Source organism: Lepidochelys olivacea (genome assembly GCF_965140295.1).
Source record: "Lepidochelys olivacea isolate rLepOli2 genome assembly, chromosome: 3".
NCBI classification, from domain to species: Eukaryota; Metazoa; Chordata; order Testudines; family Cheloniidae; genus Lepidochelys; species Lepidochelys olivacea.
Genome location: NC_140413.1, coordinates 65022233 through 65049619, shown reverse-complemented (window position 1 = coordinate 65049619; position 27387 = coordinate 65022233). Strand labels below are relative to the sequence as shown.

General features: G+C 42.1%; 2 protein-coding genes and 1 long non-coding RNA gene across 5 annotated transcripts in view; 1 reads left to right on the top strand and 2 right to left on the bottom strand.

Moving 5' to 3' along the window:
* DOP1A (DOP1 leucine zipper like protein A) overlaps positions 1-17158 on the bottom strand; it is a 92181-nt gene extending 75023 nt beyond the window's left edge. For 2 of the 3 annotated variants that reach the window (XM_084622940.1, XM_084622941.1), the window contains exons 1-2: positions 17074-17158; positions 1891-2082 (exon numbers count right to left, since the gene is read on the bottom strand). In XM_084622940.1, coding sequence (XP_084479066.1) covers positions 1891-2028 — 138 coding nt within the window. In that variant the 5' untranslated portion in view covers positions 2029-2082; positions 17074-17158. Of the gene's footprint in view, positions 1-1890; positions 2083-4116; positions 4292-17073 lie in introns of all 3 variants that reach the window. The other variant, XM_084622939.1, reaches the window with a different exon arrangement.
* A 1977-nt stretch (positions 17159-19135) lies between these two features.
* On the bottom strand, positions 19136-19636 carry LOC311518031. The gene is made up of 2 exons (XR_014710862.1): positions 19597-19636; positions 19136-19503 (listed from the first exon to the last, which is right to left on the bottom strand). It is a non-coding gene; the product is annotated as an uncharacterized lncRNA (long non-coding RNA).
* Positions 19637-21578: 1942 nt separating this feature from the next.
* The window catches only part of UBE3D (ubiquitin protein ligase E3D), a 109246-nt gene continuing 103437 nt past the window's right edge, over positions 21579-27387 (top strand). The window contains exons 1-3 of the mRNA XM_084623441.1: positions 21579-21752; positions 23702-23898; positions 26669-26759. Coding sequence (XP_084479567.1) covers positions 21691-21752; positions 23702-23898; positions 26669-26759 — 350 coding nt within the window. The 5' untranslated portion in view covers positions 21579-21690. The remainder of the gene's footprint in view (positions 21753-23701; positions 23899-26668; positions 26760-27387) is intronic.

The window sequence follows — 27387 nt, the reverse complement described above, 5'->3', positions numbered from 1 at the left end:
GTGACCCCTGTAAAAATTATTCCAGGCAAAAATCAACAGCTGCTGTTTAAGAAGCATAGATTGATGCAGTGTGCAAAACAAAAAACTGTAGAACTGAAATAAATGAATTCACGGTTACCTTTGATATTGGAATTTAGAATTGCATTTGAATTTTTGGGTGTTTCTGTTAATAATGCATCATTATTTAGTGTAAGAATGTACTGAGAATACCATAACCAACATTAAAAAATAAAGTTAAAGCTTTTTTTATACAAATTGACTACTCTGTAGTCCTCATCAACCGCACCAGTACTCCCAAATTTTCAATATTCCACAGGACATAATGAGCAAAATAAAAGTGCTTCAGACCAGTTAGTTTGAGGCTCCAGTCCTTTATGGAGTTCCACAGGGGCTGACTTGTGGGCACACATGGAACCCAACAGTGTTCAATGAGGCTCCATGGGAGCACACAAGGGGCTGCCCACATGGAGCTTCTTGCAGGATCCGGGCCTATGTTTGTGCAGTGCCACAGAAGTACACTGAGTTATTACATATTTTTATCTTGCTGACAAATCGACAAAGCAGTAACAATGTTCAGAGTCCAGTCCTGTATCCTGGCCTCATCCATAACTCTTACTGGTAGTTCTGGGCATGAGAAATATAGGGTTGGTCCAATAATGTAAATTAGAGTAAATTATTAATTCTGCTAAAAAGTTTAGAAGTGTTGGGATTAAATATAAACAAAGCTACACCACGTTTAACAAAAGAGAAAGGGAATGAAGGATTTTCAGTGTACTCCTGTAAAAAATGCGGTGCTTTCTCTTTCTCATTGATCATAGTAATAGTTTCCACTGAAAACCATTAGAAATATGGATAAAAATTTCTTATCCAGTTTTCTGGTCCCAGATTACCCTCAGAGTAAGCAACAAAAATTACATCTTTTGCTGTAAGCTTTATATATATAAATCAGTTGAAAATTACAAAATATTTCATACCCCATACTAAATTATTTCAAGGGATTTAAATTATATGTATAGCCTACTGAAAATGAACTACTAATTGGACTGAACCTATCTTCCCATTATAAACCCAATTTCTAGCTGCACTATCCTACCCCTTGCCATGGAATTTCATATACCTGATCTTAGCCCATGGTAAAATTTGTGATTTTGTAGTTAAAATTTGGAGCAAATTGGAAAAGACTTTTGGAAATATTATGATTCAGAAACTGAACTGGGTTTTTCCTAAAATTTTTTGGTTCATGAGTGCACCAAAAATGCTTGTACTAGAGACTTCAAATTTGTTTCAATCTGTTGGTTTTGGCAAGGATTATGTCTTTAGCTGTTTTATTTGGGATGAATTGTTACACAATTGGTTTAACAAACACATACTTTGTAAATTCCTTCCAGACTTGATCAGTACAGCCAAGATGGAAGGGGACAAGTATGTGTGGAAGAATAACAGGCAGAGAACCAAATGGGACTACCGTGTGGAGCGAGGGACCATCTTGTCTGGTTGGAAGCATGAGAGAGGTCAGCATAAAGGCAAGCATATCTGGGGTATGGACAGAAAGATCCCTCCCTAGTGTACTATAGCTTCCTCTTTATAATTAGAGGAATTGTGGAGGTGGTGGGGGAACTACAGGGGTGATCTCAGGAAGGAAGAAAGAAGAAACAAACAGGAGTCCGGAAAAAAATAAGAAAAAGCGGTGTCCATCATCAAAGAGCTTGTTAGTGCCTCCGAAATTTCTGTTCATTGAGCAATTTAACTTATGTGGAGGTTAACCTGCTAAGCTATTTTTCCAACAGTTTAATAATAGTTTAGGTTTTAGACTGTTAAACCCTTATCTTTTTATGTTATGTTATTCTCCCATACATCTGCTGCCTCTTCTGAAGTGTGCTACTGTCATACCTTGTTTAACTTTCCAAGTGCTGATATCAAATCTGCCCATTCACTGGAGTATTCAAAGTTCTTCAGTGCTTTGTCAACCGCTGCTACATAGTTTCTATACTTGGAGTCACTCAGTAGCTCCACCTCCTCCGTGTTCATCCTCCCACAGAGTCCCCACTAGATACCAGTATGCAATTCATGTAAAATCATTAGCTGTAAAAAAGTGAACATTTTTTTCAAGTTTCATAATATTAAAATAATTATAGATACAAAATTTCATGCAAAGAGCTTGTGATCATCATGGAGGCTAGATCCTGTCCCTGTAGAAAGCTTTACAGATATGTGAGAATAAAGTTAGGCTTACTAATTAGGATAATCTGTGTATTGTGTACAAAAATATTATTTTGCACAGATATTAAATGTGTTTCCTGAAAGGAGTTTGTGTTCACCCTAAAAAGAAAAGGAGTACTTGTGGCACCTTAGAGACTAACAAATTAGTCTCTAATGTGCCACAAGTACTCCTTTTCTTTTTGCGAATACAGACTAACACGGCTGTTACTCTGAAACCTGTGTTCACCCTGTCATCTTGAATAATCCAGTCATGTTAATTATTCAAAGATTTTCATACAAAAAAAAATTCCTCAGGTTTATAATTCTAAATGAAGCAACAGGTTTGAAAGTTTCATACGCATGACAGCCAGCAGTTCAGAATATGCTATACACCGTAATTGCAAACCAATGAATGCACAGCCATACATTATGTAATAAAATTATATTTCTGCATTTTGTTTTTTCTTTCTGAGCCATCATTGGAACAATTTGCCACCACGCTTTCCATGAAGTAATCAATCTTTCTGAATCACCTCCTGTGCAAAGAAAAAAAAATGAAGGACATATGTATGCAACACAGTTGCACAGTTCTCAGAACTGCCCTTGGGCATTAACATTTACTTATGTCACATTTGGTGTTCCAATTTAGTGACATATTTTGTCACGATCTGCATCCATATATTATACTTTTAAAAGGGATTACTGTATACTGTTTTGTATAAAGTAAGTCTATGCACACAGGTACAAGTTTAATAGCATTTTGTAATCAGAGTTTTTAGCAGCATGTTGCAATGGTCTACACTGAACTCAGTGGGATTCCCTGGTTACAACAATGTTCTGACACACCATCACAGGACTTATATTGTGTATCCATATTTTAGTTTTACTTAATCTTCTTTTCCCTCCACTGCTCCTTTGGTATTGTCCACAAAACCCTCTGGGAATTACAACTTATACTTGTGTAATTTTACTCTAACATACCTGGCAATTGCAGCTTTTGTCGCAGTCTTTTCTGTTTGATAGCTCTCAAAACACACACAAAGACTTAAGGTTTCTAAATTCCTGCAAATGGCATAAATGTCACTACATAATAGATTTCACATCCAACAAATGCAGTTTTCTGTCTTGGGTAAGAGCAAAGAATGGGAAGGACAATGAGTTGGTTGCCATAACTCCATGTTCAATTTCAGGATGAAGTCCAGCAGACAGCAAAAAAACACCTTCCTCACGTGTAAAACTGAAGATGGGAGTAATAATAAGAGAACTCCATTCATTATCTGGCCTAGCAGATGTGATTACAACTAAAAAAGCTACTTTGAAAGACAGCTCCTATTAAGCTTCCATTGTGAAGTAACAGAGAGAGTTACCGGGGAGCGTATTACAGCAAAGTAAAGGCCTCTGAAATAACTGAAAGCAGAAAAGCCAATGTAGAGGTGGAAAGCAATATCCCAAGACCTAAGACGAAGAATACAGCAAAGGTGCAAATCCTTGGAAACTGTTATGAGGAAGTCAAAAACATTCTGAAGGAATCAGAAAATGAATTATACTATCTAATTCTTGAATTATACTATCTAATAAATGTCTTCATATTGTCCAAGATGTGAAACACAAAATGTGGAGAATTTTATGCCATTCACCAGGCACTTAGCAATCTCAGCAAGAAACCCCATTCTATGGAACCCTATTCCATAAACTTCAATACAGTTACCTGAGGTGACTGGGTAACTGAAGAGAACAAAGCTGTAGGGAAGACAATCTCGTATTTTGGGATACATATAGAGAGATTAATCATCATGCTCATCAAGCCAGAAAAACATGAGTGGTGAGTCCACCCAAGAGCAAGCAATATCACCACCACTGTCTCGGCCAATTTTTCTCAGCTCTTTCAGTAACTGGGGGAAAGGGAGAAAGTTGTACCTTCAAGCTTCCATTATAATACTCAGTGAAGACACAGCTGAACAGGGTGTTGGGTTTCAACAGCTGAACCAAGTGAACTTAGCAGATACAGTCAAGGTGAGCCAGACAATTTTGCCAAGGCGTTTGATGTCACCAGATTCCAGCTGAGCTAGTCTTCCCAGGACTTCTTCTTTCACTGCAGTTAGGAGATAGCATACCACTCAAATACCCAGGAGAAAGGCAAGATTGGCAACAATGAGAAATCATTCAGGCGTTGCCCCATTCCCTCAAGAACCCTGGTGAAAGGTGGAGGACTCCAGTATTGACCTCTGATATCAGGGCAATGGGACCATAAAAATAAACAAATAAATACCTAGTTGGATAACTCTCTGCTCTGTCTTCAACACACTCTCTCCACCTGTCTTTTCTTCCCCAGGATCATGGGAATACTTGGTTATCTATTTCCTTGTCCTCCTTTTGTGAGCCTCTTCCCCCCGCCCCGCCCCACATGTTTGTTTTTTCTTTCTTATCCCTAGAAAATAAAACAGGAATGAGAACTAAAGGAAGAAGGAAAGAAAGAAAACAGAAATGTGCTTCTAGATACAAGGAGGCTAACGAACTGGAAGGAAAAGACATGGGACAGATGGAGCCTATATATAAAGGCTGGATTCACAAATCTTTTGCATCTTTTGCTGCCTGGTGGATGAAACAATAATGATGATTGTCCTTTATTTTCTCTGTGGCAGGACAGAAGAGGAAGGCATGCTACAAATGTTTAATGAAGCAAATAGGCTCAATGAAAGTGCCAATTTATGCGTTCTGGGATTCCCCACTGAAGTTAAGGGCTTGAATTCTATTACTTTTATGAAATTTTGTTTAACAACCTTTGCTTTGAAATAAATGCGAAAAAAAGATCCATTTTACACAGAGAATAAAGTCCTAGGGATATAATGACTGTCAATGTTTGATCTCCAAGAATGAAATAAAATATTAACAACAGTAAAAGAGAAGAAAGAATAAACACACAAAAGCAGCAGGCTTCCTATTTTTTCAGACTTTAGCACTAGCACAGAGGAATGGAGGAAAGAACTGACATAGTGAATAAATGTTTCTTAGGTTAAAAATATTTCAGCATCTCTTCTTTATCCAGCTACATCTTATGTACAACATAGCCACTTATATTTTGGTGGGGAGAAAGACGTGGCTTCCCTTCCAGGCTCCCGCTCCCTAACCCACAAATGTTTGTGTTAAAGTGTGAGAGCAAAGAATATGGACTCTTATTTAGAAACAGAAGATCAGGACTATTAGATGTTACTTAAAGAACAATGTGTCTGTTTTCCTGGAGACCTTAATTCTGGTTTAAATATCAGCAGTTCAGTATGTCTTCCTGGCTCTTTTCCCTGTACAGATATGGCAATTAGTAGCCTGTAATCAAATAATCTACATATTTAGAAATTGGTCAAGTGCCCACTACTTGACACTAATGCAATTATAGAATTATTTAATTGCTAATATGTGCATTATGTTTCTTCATAATTATGCAAATAATTATGACACATAGATTATATTTTACTTTATCCTATTCAGTAATAGTGCCACTTTCCCTTACCTGCTCTCATTTAGCCTGAGACTCACTTCCCTGCTCTAACTTGTCAATATGGAGAAAACTTTCACTAACCACTGTATGTGCTATACATGTTCTGTGGATAAAGAAACTACAGTGCTGTAAATCCAGTCCCTTTTACTAGCACTACATTCAATCACAATTATTTTAAAATAAAAAATGTGGGGAAAAATCAATTTAAGTTTCCTTAAGGTTCTATATTTATCCTCTATTAGGATATTTTATTCCAAATTACTACTCTACTAGATAAAGATTATTTCTTCAACCCATTATACATTTGATTAATTGAATTAATGTTGAGTTTTATTTATTTCTTCTGAAAAATTAACAGAATAAAAAATATCTTCAGCTACTAATGACCTACTAAGTGTTGTTGTTATTAAAACATTTACCCAATGTGATTTCTCTACAACTGATTTTGTACAGCATTATCATTATTATTTGAAGTGTCAATACAGCAAAATGTAGTGTAACAATGTCTTCTGCATCTAGAATGGATTAGATTTCAGTATACCTTTACCAGTATTCCTCCAAGCATCTACCCTGAGCATAAATACAAATTCAAGAGAAGGCCTGGTTTAACTATAATGTGATCTGAAAGAACTGTCCCAGCTCTGGGACATTTGATCTGGCAGGTTACAAAATAACTGCAAGTTATTACAGTCACAGAAACCAACCATCCCCAGGGAAAGTTTTGCCTTTTTTCATTTCATAGTCTCTTCAAAAACAGACCCCAGCTTCCCCGTACCATTTATTTTTAAAATACCCTAATTTATAGTAAAAGTAACCACACTCTTGCCATTAACTTGCATACAGTAGTCATGATTAAAGTTTATTATCTTTTTTGAAAGAAACTTCTATAATTTCAAATAAATCTTTCGACATGCAATAGGAGAAAAAATAACATTAAAATAATGTTACAGTCTCACTTTAAATTGTGAGAAATAAGGAATGTATTTGTTCTTCCATTTCTATTTTTGTCAGCATGAAGGTCTTGTAACACAATGTCGTTTTTAACCTTTTTATTTTTCATTTCTATCATGTACTCTAACAAGTATTTTTTCTTTGCACTGATTTACAGCTAAAGATGCAACAAAATTTTTGTCAAGCTGTATAGTTCTAATAATTCAGTACAACATTATTAAAGCTCAGTAATAGTATCATCTACTAAAATGAAACAATGGAGCAAATATGTCTCCCGCAGAACTTCCTACCTTTTCTCATATTCCCTACTTTAAAAAAATTAGCCTCCTGTAAGTGGTTAATGAAGCCAAAATGTGTGGAGACAGTTAATCTCTTTGAATGTGATACACTACGTCTTTTAGTTCTTGCCATTGCAGGTAATAAAAGCATAAAACTATGTTTGTGTTTAATTCACATTATTAATACAGAAACATGTTCCTTCCTTCCCCCCCACCCCCCATGCCATGTTTTGTTTATGGCTTCTAACTTAGAAAGTTGAACCAAATATATAATTAAATTTGATGGCCCAAACAAAAATAACTTAAGGAAAACATATGGTTTCCTCTGTTGCACCTTCACAAACATACAACACTGAATAAATCATTTATTTGCTTGTCTCTTACACTCTTCACTCAGTAGCAGAGCCAGCTATCTCTGTGAAGGTTTTTCTAATTACTTTACTGTTACGATCATTCAGACTGAGAGCAATTTGTCTCTTGCTGTAGGTGTAGCGTCCAGACAGGAGGGGGAACATATGTAGTCTTTTCAGAATAAAGTTTCACCCAGTCTCCCACACATTCTAGATAAATCTATTCAATTACTTGTTAAACGAACCCACTTCCATTTCATGGCTGGTAAACTGTCAACAGAAAGAACCCCAGGCCTATTATCATTGCGGATTATTAATGCCTCTTAAGGAACGAAAGATGCCAAATAGACCTACAAACCACAGTTTGAGGGTATGTTCAGGTCATCACAGCTTGACGCTACAATCTTGATCCTGTCACCAACATCCTATTCTTGAGGAAAGTTATGAACAAAAGAGTGACTGGCCAATTCTGGATACCTATAGATTTTTGTCAGTCTGACAAAGAAACCACAGTTATTTTTGGTTGTAGATCTCCTTTTAATATGTTATTTGTCCATGTTATTTATTTAGTGATCATCCCTTAACACCACTGACTGTTGAGGTGGTGTTCACTTTCCTGTCACACCTGGTAAGGGCAGATATGGTTGTTTTAGAAAAACCATGCTGTTTTTCAGAACCACTATTTATCCTCAGACACAGGGCCTCATAGTGTCCCACTGTGATCCAAGAACCTCTTAATGCCACCTGGCAAGGGGGTTACAGGAATATCTTGATTCTGGTACGTACATCATCAAAGCCAGGATTACACTACTCATTAATATAATTGTGAAATGTACGCATAAACACTATGTAAGGAATTATGTTTATATACTAAATAAATGATATTGAAGTCTATATCAAGGCAGGGTACAAAACAGGTTTTTCTCCAAACAGGATGTCAGAAATGTACATCTCTCTGTCAAAATGTAAATTAAGCATTGTAAGATCAAACAATGATATCCATTTACATACAAAGTCAGAAGTTAGTAAGAGATGTGAAGTCAACAAGGAAGCAGCACACAGGAAAAACAAACCACCAGTGGTTATCCTGCCTGTGTACAAACACAGTAAGATTTGGGGGTATATCTGTGAGGCAAACAAGACACCCCTGCAACCTATACCTAGGAAGTAAACAGGCAGTGTGTTTATATTTATGAAAATGGGATCTAAGCCAGGTTTGTCTGAAAAGCTGAAGACGACTTTAGGTTAGATAAAACTACTTTAGTCAGGAGGTTAAGTTTAGTTTCTAGAAAGCATTTTGCAATTTTGTTTTATATCTAACCATTTGTTTCTAATACCCTTACTCACTATCACTTTAATCTTGAATTTTTGGTAATAAACGTATCCTTCTTTTCACTATAAATATACCTAAGAGCTTTGATATGAAGCAAGGTGCTGATCCTGGGTTGAATAGTACAAACTGGTGTGCATATTGTTATTTTGGGGACAGAGGACTGGGTATTACTGTCAGTGTTCAGTGGATAGAAGTGGACAAGACAGGGGAATGTTTCACCAGGGATGCCCCTATTATTAACCTGCAAGGCAAAGTAAGTGGTGACAGAGTCCAAAGGAGAGTGCTTGGATGGCTAACAAGCTGGTGGTATCAGGGAGCTGACACCCAAGTAAGCACAAGTAAGATTCCCTCACACTGGAGAGAAGGGGTAACAAGGTGACTAACAGGCCTGGGTGCCCTGAGAATCATCACATCTTATCACCTCTTCTGTTCAATAAGCTTCCCTAGGAGTATACTATCTCTTTAAGGGACAAGCTGGATCCTATAGCCAGGACAGTCTAGTATGTAATCAATGAGGCCTGTCCAACCTCAGGATGAGCTATTTAAACAGGAATCTGAACAAGGGAGAGGGTTCTTTCTCCCAGCATCCAGGAGATTAGTCTAACCAGATTCAGACACTTTGATGACTAAGTTTGAAAGCTTTGAACCAGGGTCCTGAGGTGAGAACATTACATGCTGTTTGTTGTAATTGCTCCTGTCCTGAAACCTTATTAAAGAAGACATGCTATTGTATTGTTATGTACTGGGTTCTCCCTTCCCAGCTCTGCTAAAATGATTCTCATGATGCCTAACTGAGAAAAATAAGCTGGGGCTCCCCTGCAGTGCCACACCTGGCCACAAGAGGGCATGCAGAAATTTCCCACGCCTTTATAGGGAAATACTGAGGTGATTCTGGCCACAGCCAAAAATATTAATAAATTGATAGTCAGCTCTATGACTCTTCAAGAAAGCCTAGAGTTAATAGTCTCCTCTTTCTGAGTGTGTTATCCAATATACGTAGCTTTCATCTAGGCATGTATCTTAAATTTAATCCTTATGTGATGCTAACTAGTAGAAGGAACTGGAGGAGCTAGCCAGAGTTGTGCATTCTCCTTTTATTGAGGGTTTATGACAAATGTTTGTGAAAGTGTTTTGCAATACCAGTGTTATTAAACTTCTGAATGTGTCTAGATTCTTAGGTATCAGTGGCAACTAAAGTATTTCTTTGTCTTTGGCTGACCAAGAGATTGGGTTGCTCCCTTTCCTTTCTGATACAGTCCTCACAATAGGCTACATGTTGTATTACTGCAATGTGTTTTACTTAGAACTACTCCTGAAGACCATTCTGAAGTTTAGCAAGGGCAGAATCCCACATTTTAAGTAAGAGAGATACGGTGGACAAGGTAATACCTTTTATTGGACTAACTTGAGAGACAAACTTTCAAGAGCTATCACGCTAGATCTGACCTACCAGTCCCCATCCTCAAAAGAAACCTGCACAATACTTCTAAATTCATAACCTTGCTAGACACTAAAAATCAAGGTTTTAATAAAGATACTCTATTTATGGCCTATTACAACCATCTGTAACTTATTAACCCCATAGGCAATGCGTGGGGGGCATGTAGAGTCACCCCAGATATCTGCTTGGCCTGCTGAGGGAGATCATAAGAATGGCCATACTGGGTCAAACCAAAGGTCCATCTATCCCAGTATCCTGTCTTCCAACAGTGGCCAATGCCATGTGCTTCAGAGGGAATGAATAGAGCAGGAAATCATCAACAGCCATTTTATAAGGTCCAGAGTCCAGGTATGAACAGATAAGAGTTCACTGAGGCTAATGAATACCTAATTAAACAATACCTAATTGAGCAGTCTAAGGCAGCTCACATGATGATAAATATTTCAAACACTTTCAGCACTAACTTCCCTACTTCTAGCTTCACAGCACATTTTTATGATTAAAATAAAGCAAATACTCATCAGAGATGTAATAATTATTTTTACATTTAAAAAAAACCCAAAGCACATTTCCCACTGCCTTGAGCAAAATAAGTGCCCACAGACTTCTCACTACAAGTGGGAAATCCAGAAGTCTCCAGAAGTCATCTTCTTAAAGAGAAGAAAAAGATTTGTGACACTTGGGTGATATTTAGCCTCCCCACCCCTTTTTTAAAAAAACAGTTTTGCATAGCATTAAAACTGTATTAAACAGTATTACACACTTTATTAAATAAAATAATAAAATGAAAACATTAGTCTTCCAATTGAAAACTTGATTCCAGTTCCCCATCTCTAAAATGAGGATAACAATACTTCCTTTCTCTCACCCTCTGTCTTTTCTACTTAGGCCTGGTCTACACTACGAGTTTATGTCAGATTTAGCAGCATTAAATCCGAATTAACCCTGCACCCATCCACACAACAAAGCCATTTTTTCAACATAAAGGGCTCTAAAAACCGATTTCTGTACTCCTCCCGAACGAGGGGATTAGTGCTGAAATCGACATCGCTGTTTCGAATTAGGGTTAGTGTGGAAGCAATTCAAAGGTATTGGACAGCACTCTGTCTGGACAGCACTCTGAACTCGGATGCACTGGCCAGGAAAAGCACCAAGAACTTTTGAATCTCATTTCCTGTTTGGCCAGGCGAGCGCATCAGCACAGGTGACCGTGCAGTCCCAGAATCGAAAAAGAGCTCCAGCATGGACCGAACGGGAGGTACTGGATCTGATCGCTGTATGGGGAGAGGAATCCGTGCTATCAGAACTACGTTCGAAATGACGAAATGCCAAAACATTTAAAAAAATCTCAGAGGCCATGAGGGACAGAGGCTACATCAGGAACGTAACACAGTGCCGCGTGAAACTTAAGGAGCTCAGTCAAGCGTACCAGAAAACCAAAGAATCAAACGGACGCTCCAGGACAGAGCTCCAGACATGCCGCTTCTACGCTGAGCTGCACGCAATTCTGGGGGGGGCCGCCACCACTACCCCACCCCTGTCCATGGACTCCGATGATGGGATACTCTCCGCCATGGCTGAGGATTTTGCAGACGGGGAAGATGAGGAGGAGGACGAGCTTGGGGAGAGCACACAGCACACCATTTTCCCCGACAGCCAGGATCTTTTTATCACCCTGACTGAAATACCCTCCCAACCCAATGAAGCCAGAGAAGGGACCTCTGGTGAGTGTACCTTTTAAAATATAATACATGTTATAAAAACAAGCGTTTTTTAATGATTAAGTAGCCCTGAGGACTTGGGATGCATTCGTAGCCAGTACTGCTACTTGAAAAGTATGTTTACGTGTCTGGGGATGGAGCAGAAATCTTCCAGGGACATCTCCATTAAGCTCTCCTGGAGGTACTCTAAAAGTCTTTGCAGAAGGTTTCTGGGGAGAGCAGCCTTATTCCGTCCTCCATGGTAGGACACTTTACCATGCCATGCTAGTAGCAAGTAATCTGGTATCATTACATGACAAAGCCTGGCAGCGTATGGTCCCGGTGTTTGCTGGCATTCAAGCAACATCCGTTCTTTATCTCTCTGTATTATCCTCAGGAGAGTGATATCGTTCATGGTAACCTGGTGGAAATAGGGGAATTTGATTAAGCAGACATTGAGAGGTGGCCGTTCCTACTGGGCTGTTTGCCTGTGGCTGAAAAGAAATCCTCCCCGCAGTTAGCCACACGGTGGGAGGGGGAGGAGGGCATTGGCGCTGAGTTCGCATTTGGCTAGCAAGGATCACTGGTGGGGGCAGGGGTAAAGCGATCATCCCAGAGAACTGGGTGGGTGGGGGGTTAGTTTGGTTTCTGCTGCTGCACGTTAACAGGAAAACTGCAGCAGTAAATGGCCAACTCAATGGGATTTGCTTGATATGGGAAAGGAGAGGGCTGCTGTTATGAAGGTTGCAGAAGCCGAAAGACTATGGCTTACCATGGCCGCCTGCAAGCTGAATTCTGTTGCCCGGCACTGTGTGTGTGATCTCGAACACCAAAGCCGCAGGCACTCAATATAAGATGCAAAATGTGACCTTGTACCAAAATCTCATGTGCTATGTAATGTGAATAGTGTTGTTCACCGTAAAAGAGTATAGCCATTGTTCTGTAAAATGTATCTTTTTAAATACTTCACTCCCTTTTTTTCCTCCAGCAGCTGCAAATGTTTCAAGCCTCCATCCTCCTTCCCAGAGGCTATCTCAGATAAGGCGGAGAAAAAAACCCACGCATGATGACATGTTCTCTGAGCTCATGCAGTCGCCCGGCACTGACAGAGCTGTGTGGAGGTACACAATAGCAGAGTACAGGACAGTGGCCGATGAACGTGAGGAGAGGTGGCAGCAGGAAGATCAGAGGAGGCATGATGAAACGCTGGGGCTACTGCGGGATCAAACGGACATACTTCAGCGTCTAGTGGAGGTTCATGAATGGCAGCAGGATCACAGACTGCCGCTGCAGCCCCTGCTTAACCGCCCTCTTTCCTTCCCAAGTTCCATAGCGTGTCCCCCCCCCGACGCCTAAGAACACCGGGTGGGAGGCTACGGGCACCCAACCACTCCACCCCAGTGGACAGCTTAAGCAACATAAGGCTGGCACTCAAGAAGTTTTAAGGTGGCCTTTTTCTTCCCTCCTACCCTCCTCCCACAACTCACAAGGTAGCCCGGGTGGGGTATCTCCCTATTTTTATAATCAATTAATAAAGAATACATGTTTTTTAAATGATCGTGACTTTATTTCCTTTGCAAGCAAGCTGTGATCGAAGGCAGGAGGGCAGGTGGCTTACAGGGAATTAGAGTCAAACAAGGGGGTGGGTTTTCATCAAGGAGAAACAAACAGAAGTGTCACACAGTACCCTGGCCAGTCATGAAACTGGTTTTCAAAGCTTCTCTGATGCGCAGCGCTTCCTGCTGTGCTCTTCTAACCGCCCTGGTGTCTGGCTGCACGTATTCAGAGGCCAGGCAATTTGCATCAACCTCCCACCTCACCATAAATGTCTCCCCCTTACTCTCACAGAGATTGTGGAGCACACAGCAAGCAGCAATAACGATGGGAATATTGGTTTCGCTGAGGTCTGAGCGAGTCAGTAAACTGCGCCAGCGACCCTTTAAGCATCCAAATGCACACTCTACCACCATTGTGCACTTGCTTAGCCTGTAGTTGAACAGCTCCTTACAACTGTCCAGGGTGCCTGTGTACGGCTTCATGAGCCAGGGCATTAAGGGGTAGGCTGGGTCCCCAAGGATAACTATAGGCATTTCAACATCCCCAATAGTTATTTTCTGGTCTGGGAATAAAGTCCCTTCCTGCAGCTTTTGAAACAGACCAGAGTTCCTGAAGATGCGAGCGTCATGTACCTTTCCCGGCCATCCCACGTTGATGTTGGTGAAATGTCCCTTGTGATCCACCAGTGCTTGCAGCACCATTGAAAAGTACCCCTTGCAGTTTATGTACTCACCAGCTTGGTGCTCCGGTGTCAAGATAGGGATATGGGTTCCGTCTATGACTCCACCACAGTTAGGGAATCCCACTGCAGCAAAGCCATCCACTATGACCTGCACATTTCCCAGGGTCACTACCCTTGATATCAGCAGATCTTTGATTGCATTGGCTACTTGCATCATAGCAGCCCTCACAGTAGATTTGCCCACTCCAAATTGACTCTTGACTGACCGGTAGCTGTCTGGCGTTGCAAGCTTCCACAGGACTATTGCCACTCGCTTCTCAACTGTGAGGGCTGCTCTCATCTTGGTATTCTTGTGCTTCAGGGCGGGGAAAGCAAGTCACAAAGTTCCATGAAAGTGCCCTTACGCATGCAAAAGTTTCGCAACCACTGGGAATCGTCCCAGACCTGCAACACCATGCGGTCCCACCAGTCTGTGCTTGTTTCCCGAGCCCAGAATCGGCGTTCCACCGCATGAACCTGCCCCATTAGCACCATGATGCATGCATTGCCAGGGCCCATGCTTTCAGAGAAATCTGTGTCCATGTCCTGATCACTCGCACTGCCGTCGCCTCCCCGCCTGGTTTTTCAGGTGCTGGTTCTGCATATACTGCACGATAATGCGCGAGGTGTTTACAATGGTCATAACTGCTGGGGTGAGCTGAACGGGCTCCATGCTTGCTGTGCTATGGCGTCCGCTCCTGCTCGGGTAATCCAGGGAAAAGGGCATGAAATGATTGTTTGCCGTTGCTCTGGCGGAGGGCAGAGGGACTGACAACATGGCTTACAGGGTTGGCTTACAGGGAATTAAAATCAACAAAAGGGGTGGCTTTGCGAGAAACAGAATGGCCCCCTCAAGGACAGAACTCAAAACTGGGTTTAGCAGGCCATTGATTTCATGGAGGGAGGGAGGAGAAAATGAAATCAAAACAAATCTGGTCTATTTCTTGTTTTGATCCACTTCATCTATCTTTATATATCTTGCTCGCAGCAGACTGTGCAGTAAGACCGCTAGCCATCATCATCACCCGGGTGCTCGGCAGAAGACGGTGCAGTATGACTGCTGGCCATCGCCTTCTGCTGGCTGCAGATTAAAAGACAGTGCACTGCTGGTAGGACTGAATCACCATGAGACAAAACTTAAAAGGGAAATGACCTGGCTGAGTCACTCCCATGTTTGCCCAGGCGCCCCGACCTCACCGAGGTCGGTAAAAGAGCACCGAGGACTACATTGATGACGGCTACCAGTCATACTGCACTGTCCGCTGCCAAAAGGCAATAAACTGTTGCTGTGTAGCAATGCAGTACCGCGTCTGCCAGCACCCAGGAGACGTATGGTGACAGTGAGCTAAGCGGGCTCCATGCTTGCCGTGGTATGGGGTCTGCACAGGTAACTCAAGAAAAAAGGTGCAAAACGATTGTCTACCCTTGCTTTCACGGAGGGAGGGCGGGAGGGAAGGCGGGCCTGACAATATGTACCCAGAACCACCTGCAACAATGTTTTAGCCCCATCAGGCACTGGGATTTCTACCCAGAATTCAAATGGGTGGGGGAGACTGCGGGAACCGTGGGATAGCTACCCACAGTGCAACGCTCCGGAAGTTGATGGTTGCCTTGGTACTGTGGACACACTCCGCCGACTATATGCACTTAGAGCATTTGTGTGGGGACACACACAATCACCTGTATAAAAACGCTTTCTACAAAACTGACTTCTATACATTTGACCTAATTTCGTAGTGTAGACAAGGCCTTAAGAGGGTAAGCTCCTAAGGGTCAGTACTGTCTCTTATTGTATGTAACAGTGCTTAGGAAAAAAGGAGCCCTGATCTCAGCTTATAATAAATGAATTTGGTGTTTTTGGAGGCATCTCCCACTTTAGCATCCAGGTGCAAATCTTAAATTTAAACAGCCTGCAGTAAAAGCACACCCAGCCACAAAATCCTGTACTGCTCCAAACATCACAGGAAAAACCGTGACAACCAATATCCACAAGCATACAGGTATTTGACCAAAAACATGTGCTCTGCACTATGAACTGAAGGTTAATAGCTTCCAGCTCTTGCAGCGCAAGTGTTCCTCCGTTGGGCATCCTACCCTCAAGACATTCTGTAGGGGCAAATCCAGGGACTAACAGCATCATTTTAGCTGATCTCAGCAATTGCAGTCATGCAAAGGGGCGGGGGGGAGAGAAAGACAGATAATTCACAAAACATACAGGGCTTTACAAATTAAAACCACTGCCTTGAATTGCACCAACAAGAGAAAAGAGTTGAAAGCAAATCATAGACCACCGGGGAACAGGGAGCCCTTCCACAGATTATTGCATTATTTTGGATTACTTTCCTTCCCCTTTTTACGGGGGTGGGGGGAGGCAGGGGACGACACCTAGGGCAGTGGAGGAGGCACAGGAGGACCTCCTCAGTGGGGACACGCAGGACAGGGGAAGAAAGGTGGAGGGGGCTGGCACGAGAGTCAGTAGTGTGCAGGGAGGAGGACACACGGGGGGGGGGTCTCAGGGTCTGGCATACGGGGAAAGGGGGAGACACCCGGGGGAGGAAACTCAAGTGGGGCACCCAGGGTGGGTCAGGATGTGGTACGGGAAGAGGGAGACAACCGAGGCACTGGGCAGAAGGGCACCCAGGGCGGGGGGGGGGGTCACGGGGCATCCAGAGGGGGCGGAGAGGGAGGGTGAAACACCCAGGCGGAGAGGATTAGGGATGAGGAGCGGGGAGAGGGGGACACCCAAAACGGGGGGGGGGCCGAGGAGGGGCCGGCTGCGGCGCGAGGGGGAATAGCAAAGGCCCCAGCCCCAGGACGGTGTCCGGAGAGCCCCCCTCGTCTGGCGGTCCAGGCCGGGCCGGGCCGGGCCGTCCCCAGCGCCCTCTCCGCTCGCCGAAGCAGGGCCGGGAGGGGTAAAGGGCCGCTGCGGCCTCCAGCTGATCCGCGCCCCCGGCCCGGGACGCGCCGAGCGGCACAAACCGGGGAGAGGGAAGGGAAGCAGCGCGCGGTTCCCAAGCCCGGTAACGCGACCGGGACAGGGGGCTGGTTACCTGGGCGACAAGAGCCGGAAGAGCCCGACAGCGGAAAACACCGGAGCAGCCGCTGACAGCTCCCAGCATGCAGCGCGGCTTCCCGTTTCCACCCCTCCTCCCCTCAGGTCGCCTGCGCCACAGCGCCCCCTGCCGGGCCTCAGGCAGCGCAGCGCTCTGCCCCCTGGGGAGGGAAGCGTGGGTGCATGTGTGAGGGAGCGTGTCTCTGTGGAGCGGGGGGAGGGATGTGGGCATTCCCGGAATGCATGACTGTAGGGAAGTGTGTGTATGCACGCTGTGTGTCCGTGTAGGGGAAGCGTGTGTACGTGCTCTATTGTGTAATGTGCATCGGTTTGTGTGTCCGTGTAGGGGGGGGGTCTGTTGTCTATGCCTTGTGTGTAAGAAAGTGTATGAAAAAATGTCTCTGTGTAGACAAGTGTGTGCATGCATTCATTGTATGTATTTGTGTGTGGGTGTGTAAGAGACTGTGTGTCTTTGTGCAGGAAGGTGTATTGCCACATATGTGTGTACCTGTTTAAATAAAATTTGCAGCCTAACTCTTTGACTTTTAATCCTTTTGTTAGCTTGTACACAAAAAAAATAATAACATAAAATGTGTGTGTTCATTTCATAACATGTTTTTAAAAGAGAAGGGAACTCTAAAATAAGTACTATTTCTTAAAAAGTAAATGTCCTTGACTAGTAATTGCAGAAGAGCCAATGTATCATGCATTTCTCCCCACCTTTGTCTAGCTACATTAAATTGCTCCTGGGAGAATTCTGCGCCACTGCAGAATGCAGAGTTTTGCAGAATTCCTTGTTTCCCCCACAGAATTTCTGGCTGCCACTAGAGGCCGCTGGACTCTGCAGAGCCCAGCTCGCAGTGAGCAGAGTGCCCAGCCTGGCGGGGCTGGAGGCTGCACACTCATTGATCTTTGCTCTCCCAGGATGGGAGAGGGCCTGGGAGACCCAGGCAGGTCTGGCAAAGGGAGAGGAAGGGCAGGGCAGGGCCTCAGGACACCATGTCCCCGCGTGCGACAGTGAAGAAGCTGAGGGAGTAAAGGCTCTGGAAGTGCTGGTGACTGGGCTGGGGACTGCACATAAAATTACCATATAGGCATTTCTGAAATAAAAAATATATTTCTTCGTCTATCATTTCCACAAATTACCACCACTGACAAATGTGAACTGTACTCCATTCACACATAGATGGAAAAGAATCGTTGCACTAATGTTGTATTATACAAAACATTTACACAGGTGATGTTTGTGACATGAATAGATCAGGTTTTGTACTTGTCAGACATTGCTCTGGGCAAATCATTAAGAAAACAGAGCTTAGGGTGGTGAAGACTCTGAGTTTCTCTTTTGGATTACCCATTATCCCCTGAGAAAGTAAAACAGAGCCCCAAATTCTGTTTTACAAATTATATTCTTACTAGCTGTCAACTCACCTGCATTTGAAGTTAAATTCACTTTGACCTACTCACCCTTTTTATCGTTCATCCATTTTGGAGAGCAACACAGGGATCTAGGAGTATATGTATATTGCATGGCTGAAACAAATACTGGAATACTGTGTCCATTTCTGGCATCTACATTTTAAATAGGATGTTGAAAAATTGAAGAGGGTGTAGAAGAAAGCCACAAAGATAATTTGAGGACTAGAGAAAATGCCTTACCATGAGAGGCTTAAAGAGCTCAGTATGTTTAGTTTATCAAAAAGAAGAGTGAGACATAACTCGATTACAGTGTAGAAGTGTCTTCATCAGGAAACAGATGTCAGATACTGAAGGGCTCCTTAACTTAGCAGAGAAAGGCTAACAAGAACCAATGTCGGGAAGCTGAAGCCAGAAAAAAATCAAATTAGAAAGAAGGCACACATTTTTATCAGTGAGAGTGATTAACAATTGGAACAAATTACCATGGGAAAAGGTGGATTCTCCATCTCGTGAGGTCTTTAAATCAAGACTAGATGCATTTCTGGAAGATATGCTTTAGCCAAACATAAGCTATTTAACAAGTTATTGGGCTCAATACAGGCATACTGGGGCGAAATTTGAAGGAACAGTAATCCACACCATGCAGAGTCAAGCACAGGAGTTTATTTCGTACAGCGCTGGTGGAGTGTCACTTTGCTTATTAGGCTCAGAGACACTGCAGAACAATTAATTACAATAGATTATATGGGGTGCTCATTGGGCAGAAAGAAGCGATTGGAATGGATTTCCCAAGCCCCTGGATAGGTTCTAGCAGCAAGACAAGATAAGCACAATAAGCCAGTGGTCTAAAAGTTTACATAATGGCTCCGCCCAAGGCTCAAATTAACATATTGCTGACACCCAGGTAATTACCCCCAAACTATTTCTATTAAAGTGTATAGGTTAAATCCTAATTTTGGGGTCCAGGGGAATGAGGTAGCCGCTCTCCCGGTTGACCAAAGGTACATTCCTGGAAATTTAAAACAAAAAAGCAGTAATTAGTACTTAACAATAACAATTGTTTACAAGTTTACCCGGGGTGAAAGTAAGTCGAGTGACTTACAGGTAAGCGGGGACCAGCTCTGGCTCCTGGAAGGGGCGGGACCTAGGGCGGAAGGGGCGGGGCTGAGGGGGTCAGAGCCAGCCCCAGCCCACCCTGTAAGGTAAGTGCCCCCCTCCTTCTCATCCTCCTCCTCCCCCACCAGGGTAGCAACAGCAGCCCGGGGCTCTGGGGGCTATTTAAAGGGCCCGGGGCTCCCCTGCTTCTACTGCCCCGGTCCTCTAATTAGCCGCTGGAGCCCTAGGGAAGCTACTCCAGGTTTCTGGGGGCTATTTAAATGGCCTGCGGCTCCCCTGCTTCTACCGCCCCAGTCTCTTTAAATAGCCACCGGAGCCCCGCAGCCACTACCCTAGAGCTCCAGCAGCGGGGCTCTGGAGGCAATTTAAAGGGCCTGGCGTTCCAGCCACTGCCCTTTAAATTGCTCCCTGGGGAAGCCGGGCTGCCCCAGTACGGTGCACCAGCTCTTGCCGGTACGCCATACCAGGGTGTACTGACTTACTTTCACCTCTGAGTTTACCCTTTCATTTCTGTGGGCTAGGATTGGCATACATCTGTGAGGGGTGGGTGTCATAACTCATGTCAATCCTCTCCCCAAACTCTGTCGGGGATTTGAGGGGTATTGTATCACTATCTCCACCCTGCATTAGGGAGTAACCAGGAGGCCTTTCTCAGTGGTTCATGTGTCTATAACTTGCGATAAGGACACCCGATTACATTTGGAGTTATGCTGACTACGCTTATTGGCTTGAAACACACAAGGTTATCTGTTTACTCCAGCTTTCTCTTAGCTATATATTGTTCTTTGTTAGCTAGTCTTCATCTGGACCTATATGAAAAGTTCTTAGCAGAAACTGTAGTCAAGATTTTACATCCACAGCAAATGGATTTTGGCCCTTCAAAATGTAATGGCCTGTGACATAGAGGAGGTTAGAATTAGTCTCTTTTGGTCATAGTCTCTATAAATTGAAGTTATTGCTGGGATTGAAATGGAGCAGAGAGAGGACTATTGCTTTGATCCTGCAAGTACTTATGCATGTGAATAACTTTACACATGTGAGTAGTCCCATTCAATTCAATGGAACTACACACATATGTGAAGATATTCATGTTCATTTATTTGCAGGATTGGGGCCTAAGAGCTGGAGAGAACGAGAGAAGAACACTGAAGATGAATATTGGAGAAGAAAGTAAAATCACAAAAGGAAAGGGGATTTTTAAAAAGAGTATTTTAAAGAAAATCAAACATGTAAAAAGAATTAAAAGTGGCTTATGGGGGGGGGGGGGAGAAGACAAACCAACCGGAGGAAGTTAAAACATAGGGCCCAATACTAAGCCCATTGACTTCAGAGGGAGCAGGACTTAGCCCACCGGCAGGCTGCTAGATATAGAAAAGAGAAAAAATTGGAGTAATAGGAGCCCCTATTTTAAGAAAAACACCACATATGCAAGACTTGCATTTAAAAAAAAAAAAAGTTGGCTACACTGTTTCGGCAAAGAAGAAACTTCCCTTCCTTCTCCCTCCAATGTCCTTAAAAACAAATTGGGATTTAATTGTTGTTATAAAACATTTCTCTAGCGCTGTAAACTTATATGGGGGCATTATAAACACAAGTTTAATTCCGGCAACCCCTTCTTTCCTGAGCAGGGTCATTGGGGATGCTCAGGGGAAGCAGCACTTCTTAGCCGAGCAATCAATATGTTCTGGTCTTGCAGCAGGTGGGTAACTCAACTGGCAGAACAGAGTAACTAGTGGCACTCAAAGCTGGCTACTAGGAGCAAGAACAGCTCTCTCTGTTACTGGGATGGGATAGCGGGGCACTTCCCAGAGGCGAAGTCCGCCTTGCGGGAGGCTCTTATCTCTGTGCGGCGCGCGGGGCGGGCGCTGCACTTCCAGAGGGCGCTGTGTGGGGCGGCAGGGAGGGCGGCACGAGCATGCTCTGCTCTTGCGCCTGCCTCGGGGAAAGAGCTTCCTGGGCCGGGTTCAGACCGTCCCCTCTGCACGTGGGTTCACCGGCGGCCGGCTTGACCGAGCTCCAGGGGCGTCCCGCAGCCCCGTAACAGCAGGGGCCCGGGCAGAGAGCTGCCGGCGGCGCCCACATGGAGGAGTCCGCTTTCCTGGAGATCAGGCGGAGGATGCAGAGCGGGCTGCTGATTATCCGGTATTGCACAGGAGCGGCTCTGTCCGCGTCCCTCTCTCTGCGCGGGGCCGAGCCCCTTACCTTGCTGCCTGGCTGTGCCTGCTCACGGGGCTTTTGGGGGCATGGTGGGGAGCCTGGGGTGATTCAGGTGCAACCGCTTGGATGACAAGAACGTGCATTCCCCCCCCCCCCCACTTTTACTGTCCTGTTGGCATTTTGATGCACCCAACGCTCCTTACGTTGCTGGGCTGGTGGTTACCTAGTCACACTCCTTCACCATTCCCCTTGTGCATGCACAGCTGCTATCCCAGCACCGCCTAATCTCACAAAGCAGTCATAGTTTCGAATGGGTTTCAGAGTAGCAGCCCTGTTAGTCTGTATCGGCAAAAGCTCACCTTACCTGAGCACTCTCGTTACAGTGTGTATGGGAACACCCATTGTTTCATGTTCTCTGTGTATATAAAATCTCCCCATTGTATTTTCTACTGAATGCATCCGATGAAGTGAGCTGTATCTCATGAAAGCTTGTGCTCAAATAAATTTGTTAGTCTCTAAGGTGCCAAAAGTACTCCTTTTCTTTTTATAGTTTCTAATTTTACTCTTAATGTAATTTCTAATCTTAAAAATCATTACATGTAAACTGAAAAATATTTAGATGGTGTTCATGTATTTACTGAGGTAATTTATCTGATTCTGTTTCATATATTCTTTGAATTCCAAACTTCATAGTGCAAATAAACCTGTTGCCCGCATTCCCCTCCCTCAATAAATACATAAGTAACTTTCAACAATAACATCTGCAAATACTTCAAAATCTACTATGCAAAAAGAAAAGGAGTACTTGTGGCACCTTAGAGACTAACCAATTTATTTGAGCATAAGCATCTGACGATGTGAGCTGTAGCTCACAAAAGCTTAGGCTCAAATAAATTGGTTAGTCTCTAAGGTGCCACAAGTACTCCTTTTCTTTTTGCAAATACAGACTAACACGGCTGTTACTCTGAAAATCTACTATGTGGGCACTGTACCTGATTTGTGAAGTTCAATATCTTGACTGCAGAAATCAGCAAAATGCATTCCATATGTAATAAAATGTGTAAAATGTGGATGAAAATGAATGAATATCATACTGCTTGCTATGAATCTTGGAAAAAGTTGGCCCAGTGAGTTTCAAAGGCTCATCAAACCTATACAGAAAGTATTAAAAGTGACGTTTTCCTCTGTGATTTCCAGAAGATACAGTTTCCACATTTAAATGTGTTGGCTTCTTCTAATTAACTAATTTTTCTGCCTCCCTGATAGTATTGTCTGCGAACAGGTAATTATTAACATTAGGAACTGATCCATTTCCTTTTCTAGTTTTAATCTACTCTTAAGGTTCAGTGGGAATTTTATGAGTTCAAGGGATTCAGATACTTTGGACCCAGTTCTAGCCACATGCAATTTGATGGGAATTTTGCTGGTGATTTAAATGGGAGCAAGACTGGACATTTTATTTATAATTATTGTGGCCCCTCCCACATTATCTTTTAAACATGTAAACATCTTACAGTCTCTCATTTTTGTGTAATTTTGATTCTGATATGCGACTGGGATTTTTGACAGTTAAAACTATGTCTTCCTTTACAGTTTGTTTCATGATTTTAGGTTAAAGAAAAACAGTTACATTGCTGTCTTATTTCCCAATAAATAAATCTTTTTTGTACTAATTTGGAGACAAATATTTGTGGATTGTAGAAAAGCATGCATTCATTTTTGGTTTTAATCCATATACATTTCTTAATGTTGGACTCAACAAAACATTGCATCATCCATAGACACAAAATTTAAATAAATAAAAGTCAGAAGCATTTCAACTTTGAGAAAATTTGTTTGCTTAAACAAGTCAACATTATATATGACTACTAAACCCTCATTGTAAAGCTTTTTTTTTTAACTGCTATAAAAATTTGTGTATTTTAAATCTCTAGTGAGCCAAAAGCAGGAAATTTGCCAGTGGATATTACAGTGGCTCCAGGATCATTAGAGATAAAAAGTTGTCAAGCCTGCAAGATGATCAACTTTCCTGCAGAGGTCAGGATTGTTCCTTCTTCCTGTCGAGGACTACAGTATATAGCTGGAGATGGTTTACATGTGAGGCTGCAAGTTCAAGCAGATTCAAATACAAGTAAGGGTGACCAATTATTTTGTTTTCCTTTGATTAGACACCGTATACTAAATTCCTTGAGAAGAAGAAAATCAAGGCCATTGTTCAGAAAATATAATTTTTGGTTACAGGTAATCTGAGACTTTACAAGTTATTTCAAACATATGAGAGAAAAACAAGGTGAGAAAATAACGAGGGCTGTCAAGTGATTAAACAATAATAGAATACCGTATATTTACATATTTTTGGATGTTTTCTGCACTTTCAAAAATGTTGATTTTACAACACAGAATACAAAGTGTACAGTGCTCACTTTTATTTATGTTTGATTACAAGTATTTGCACTGTAAAAAACAAAAGTAATAGTATTTTTCAATTCACTTAATTCAAGTACTATAATGCAATCTCTTTATCATGAAAGTTGAACTTACAAATGTAGAATTATGTACCAAAAAACTGCCTTCAAAAATAAAACCATGTAAAATTTTACAGCTGGCAAGTCCTCTCAGTCCTCCTTCAGCCAATCGCTCAGACAAACAAGTTTGGTTACAATTTTCAGGAGATAATGCTGCCCACTTCTCTCTTTCAGGTGACATTGTAAACAAGAACAGGTGTTCACATGGCACTGTTGTAGCTAGCGCTGCAAGATATTTATGTGTAAGATGCTCTAAAGATTCATATGTTCCTTCGTGCTTCAATCACCATTCCAGAGGACATGGGTCCATGCTGATAACGATCAAAGCAGAGCGGACCAATGCATGTTCATTTTCATTATCTGAGTCAGATGCCACCAGCAGAAGGTTGATTTTCTTTTTTGGTGGTTCGGGTTCTGTAGTTTCCGCATTGGAATGTTGCTCTTTTAAGATTTCTGAAATCATGCTCCACGCCTCATCCCTCTCAGCTTTTGGAAGGCACTTCAGATTCTTAAACCTTGGGTCCAGTGCTGTAGCTATTTTTAGAAATCTCACATTGGTACCCTCTTTGTGTTTTGTCAAATCTGAAGTGAAAGTGTTCTTAAAATGAATAACATGGCTGGGTCATCGTCCGAGACTGCTAATATATGGGAGAATGAGGGTAAAACAGAGCAGGGGACATAAAATTCTCCCCCAAGGAGTTCAGTCACAAATTTAATTAACACATTACTTTTTTAACGAACATCAGCATGGAAGCATGGCCTCTGGAATGGTGGCCGAAGAATCAGGGGGCATACGAACGTTTAGCATATCTGACACATAAATACCTTGCAATGCTGGCTACAAAAGTGCCATGCTAACATCTGTTCTCACTTTCAGGTGACGTAAACAAGAAGTGGGCAGCATTATCTCCTGCAAATTGTAACCAAACTTATCTATCTGAGCGATTGGTTGAAGTAGGAATGAGTGGACTTGTAGGCTCTAAAGTTTTACATTGTTTTATTTTTGAATGCACTTATTTTTTTTAGAGTAGCAGCCGTGTTAGTCTGTATCCGCGAAAAGAAAAGGAGTACTTGTGGCATCTTAGAGACTAACAAATTTATTTGAGCATAAGCTTTTGTGAGCTACAGCTCACTTCATAGCTCACGAAAGCTTATGCTCAAATAAATTTGTTAGTCTCTGAGGTGCCACAAGTACTCCTTTTCTTTTTGCTTATTTTTTTTGTACATAATTCTACATTTGTAAGTTCAACTTTCATGATAAAGAGATTGCACTACAGTACTTGTATTAATTTAATTGAAAAATACTATTTCTTCTTTTACAGTGCAAAATATTTGTAATAAGTATAAAGTGAGTACTGTACACTTTATATTCTGTGTTGTAATTGAAATCTATATATTTTAAAATGTAGAAAACATCCAAAAATATTTAATAAATTTCAATTAGTATTCTATTATTTAACAGTGCAATTAATCGCAATTAATTTTTTAAATTGCGATTAATTTTTTTGAGTTAATCATGTGAGTTAACTGCGATTAATTGACAGCCCTAATTTTTCACTATGGCAGCTTAGGGCTCCAGTTTTGAAAATGTGGCATATGCTGGCTACTTCTGCGTCACATCAGATAAGTTCAAATTCATTTGTCCACAATGATACACGTAGCTTTGTCTTGATTCAGTCATATTTATTGATTATTTTTAGTTCTCTGTTATAACTGGGAAAATATGCTGTCTGAACTGGCTTTAGTTGTAGTGTTTTTCTCTTTGCTGGCCAGCAGAGGGTATTGCTGTATTGGAAACTGTCATTTTTCTTCTTTGAGAGAGAGCATATTTTGTTGCTATATTATATACCTGTACCTGGTTGACAGTTTAGAATATTGCTCTTTCTCTCCTGCACTCCTCCTCCTCCCCCCCTTCCCCCACCCCCTGCCAACTATCTAGTGTGGTAAATTAAGGGAGGTACCACACACAGCAAAGCCAGAGATCAGTAGAGCTTACGTTAACAGGGTTAAGACTTAATTTGATCTAAAAGTAACTTTAAAAGGATCCTCTTGATCCTGACACAACTTCAGCTCCTCCAACATGAAGCTTGCAAAACTGTTAAAAATGACTATTCAAATACAGCATGTATACATTACAGTAAATGCTAGATGCTGTGAATATGGGTCTTCCTTCAGCTCTGCTTGCCTGTTCTTTTCTTGTAAGCAGAAGTGTACAAAGAATTTGGTGTGTGGAATGTCAATATTTTTCTTCTTGCTTGTAGTAGTTAGAATCTTAGCTTTCTGGAGCTAATGAGTAGATACCCAGTTTTTTATGTGCAAATTTATGTAGATTGAACAGGAACTTGATGTTTATTATGTCCTCTTTAATATCTGTAGAATTAATTTCAACTTTGAGTGAAAGTCTGAAAGCGCAGAAGAGTTGCATCTTTTACTGTCAATCTTGTGGTGAAATCATAATAAAAGAACGGTAAGCAATACAGTTTTATATGTTGTATCTTAATAAAAGCTGCATAACGTAAGAACATAAAAACGGCCATACTGGGTCAGACCAAAGGTCCGTCGAGCCCAGTATCCTGTTTTCTGACGGTGGCCAGTGCCATGTGCTTCAGAGGGAATGAACAGAACAGGTAATCATCAAGTGATCCATCTCCTGTCACTGATTCCCAGCTTCTGGCAAACAGAGGCTAGGGATACCATTCCTGCCCATCCTGGCTAAAAGGCATTGATGGACCTAGTCTCCACGAATTTATCTAGTTCTTTTTTGAACCCTGTTATAGTCTTGGCCTTTACAACATCCTCTGCCGAGGAATTCCACAGGTTGACTGTGTGAAGAAATACTTCCATTTGTTTGTTTTTAAACCTGCTGCCTATTAATTTCATTTGGTGTACCTTTTATGTACCTTTTCCAATCAGAATCTCTCTCTCTTTTTTTTTTTTTGAGACAAGACAACCACATCTGTGTCGTATACAAGATGTGAGCATATCATGGATTTATATAGAGGCAATATCCCCAAATAAACATTGTTTCAAATTTTAATTAATTTACTATGTGCATATGAATGGATACTGCACTCTTCTCTACGCATGAGCACACA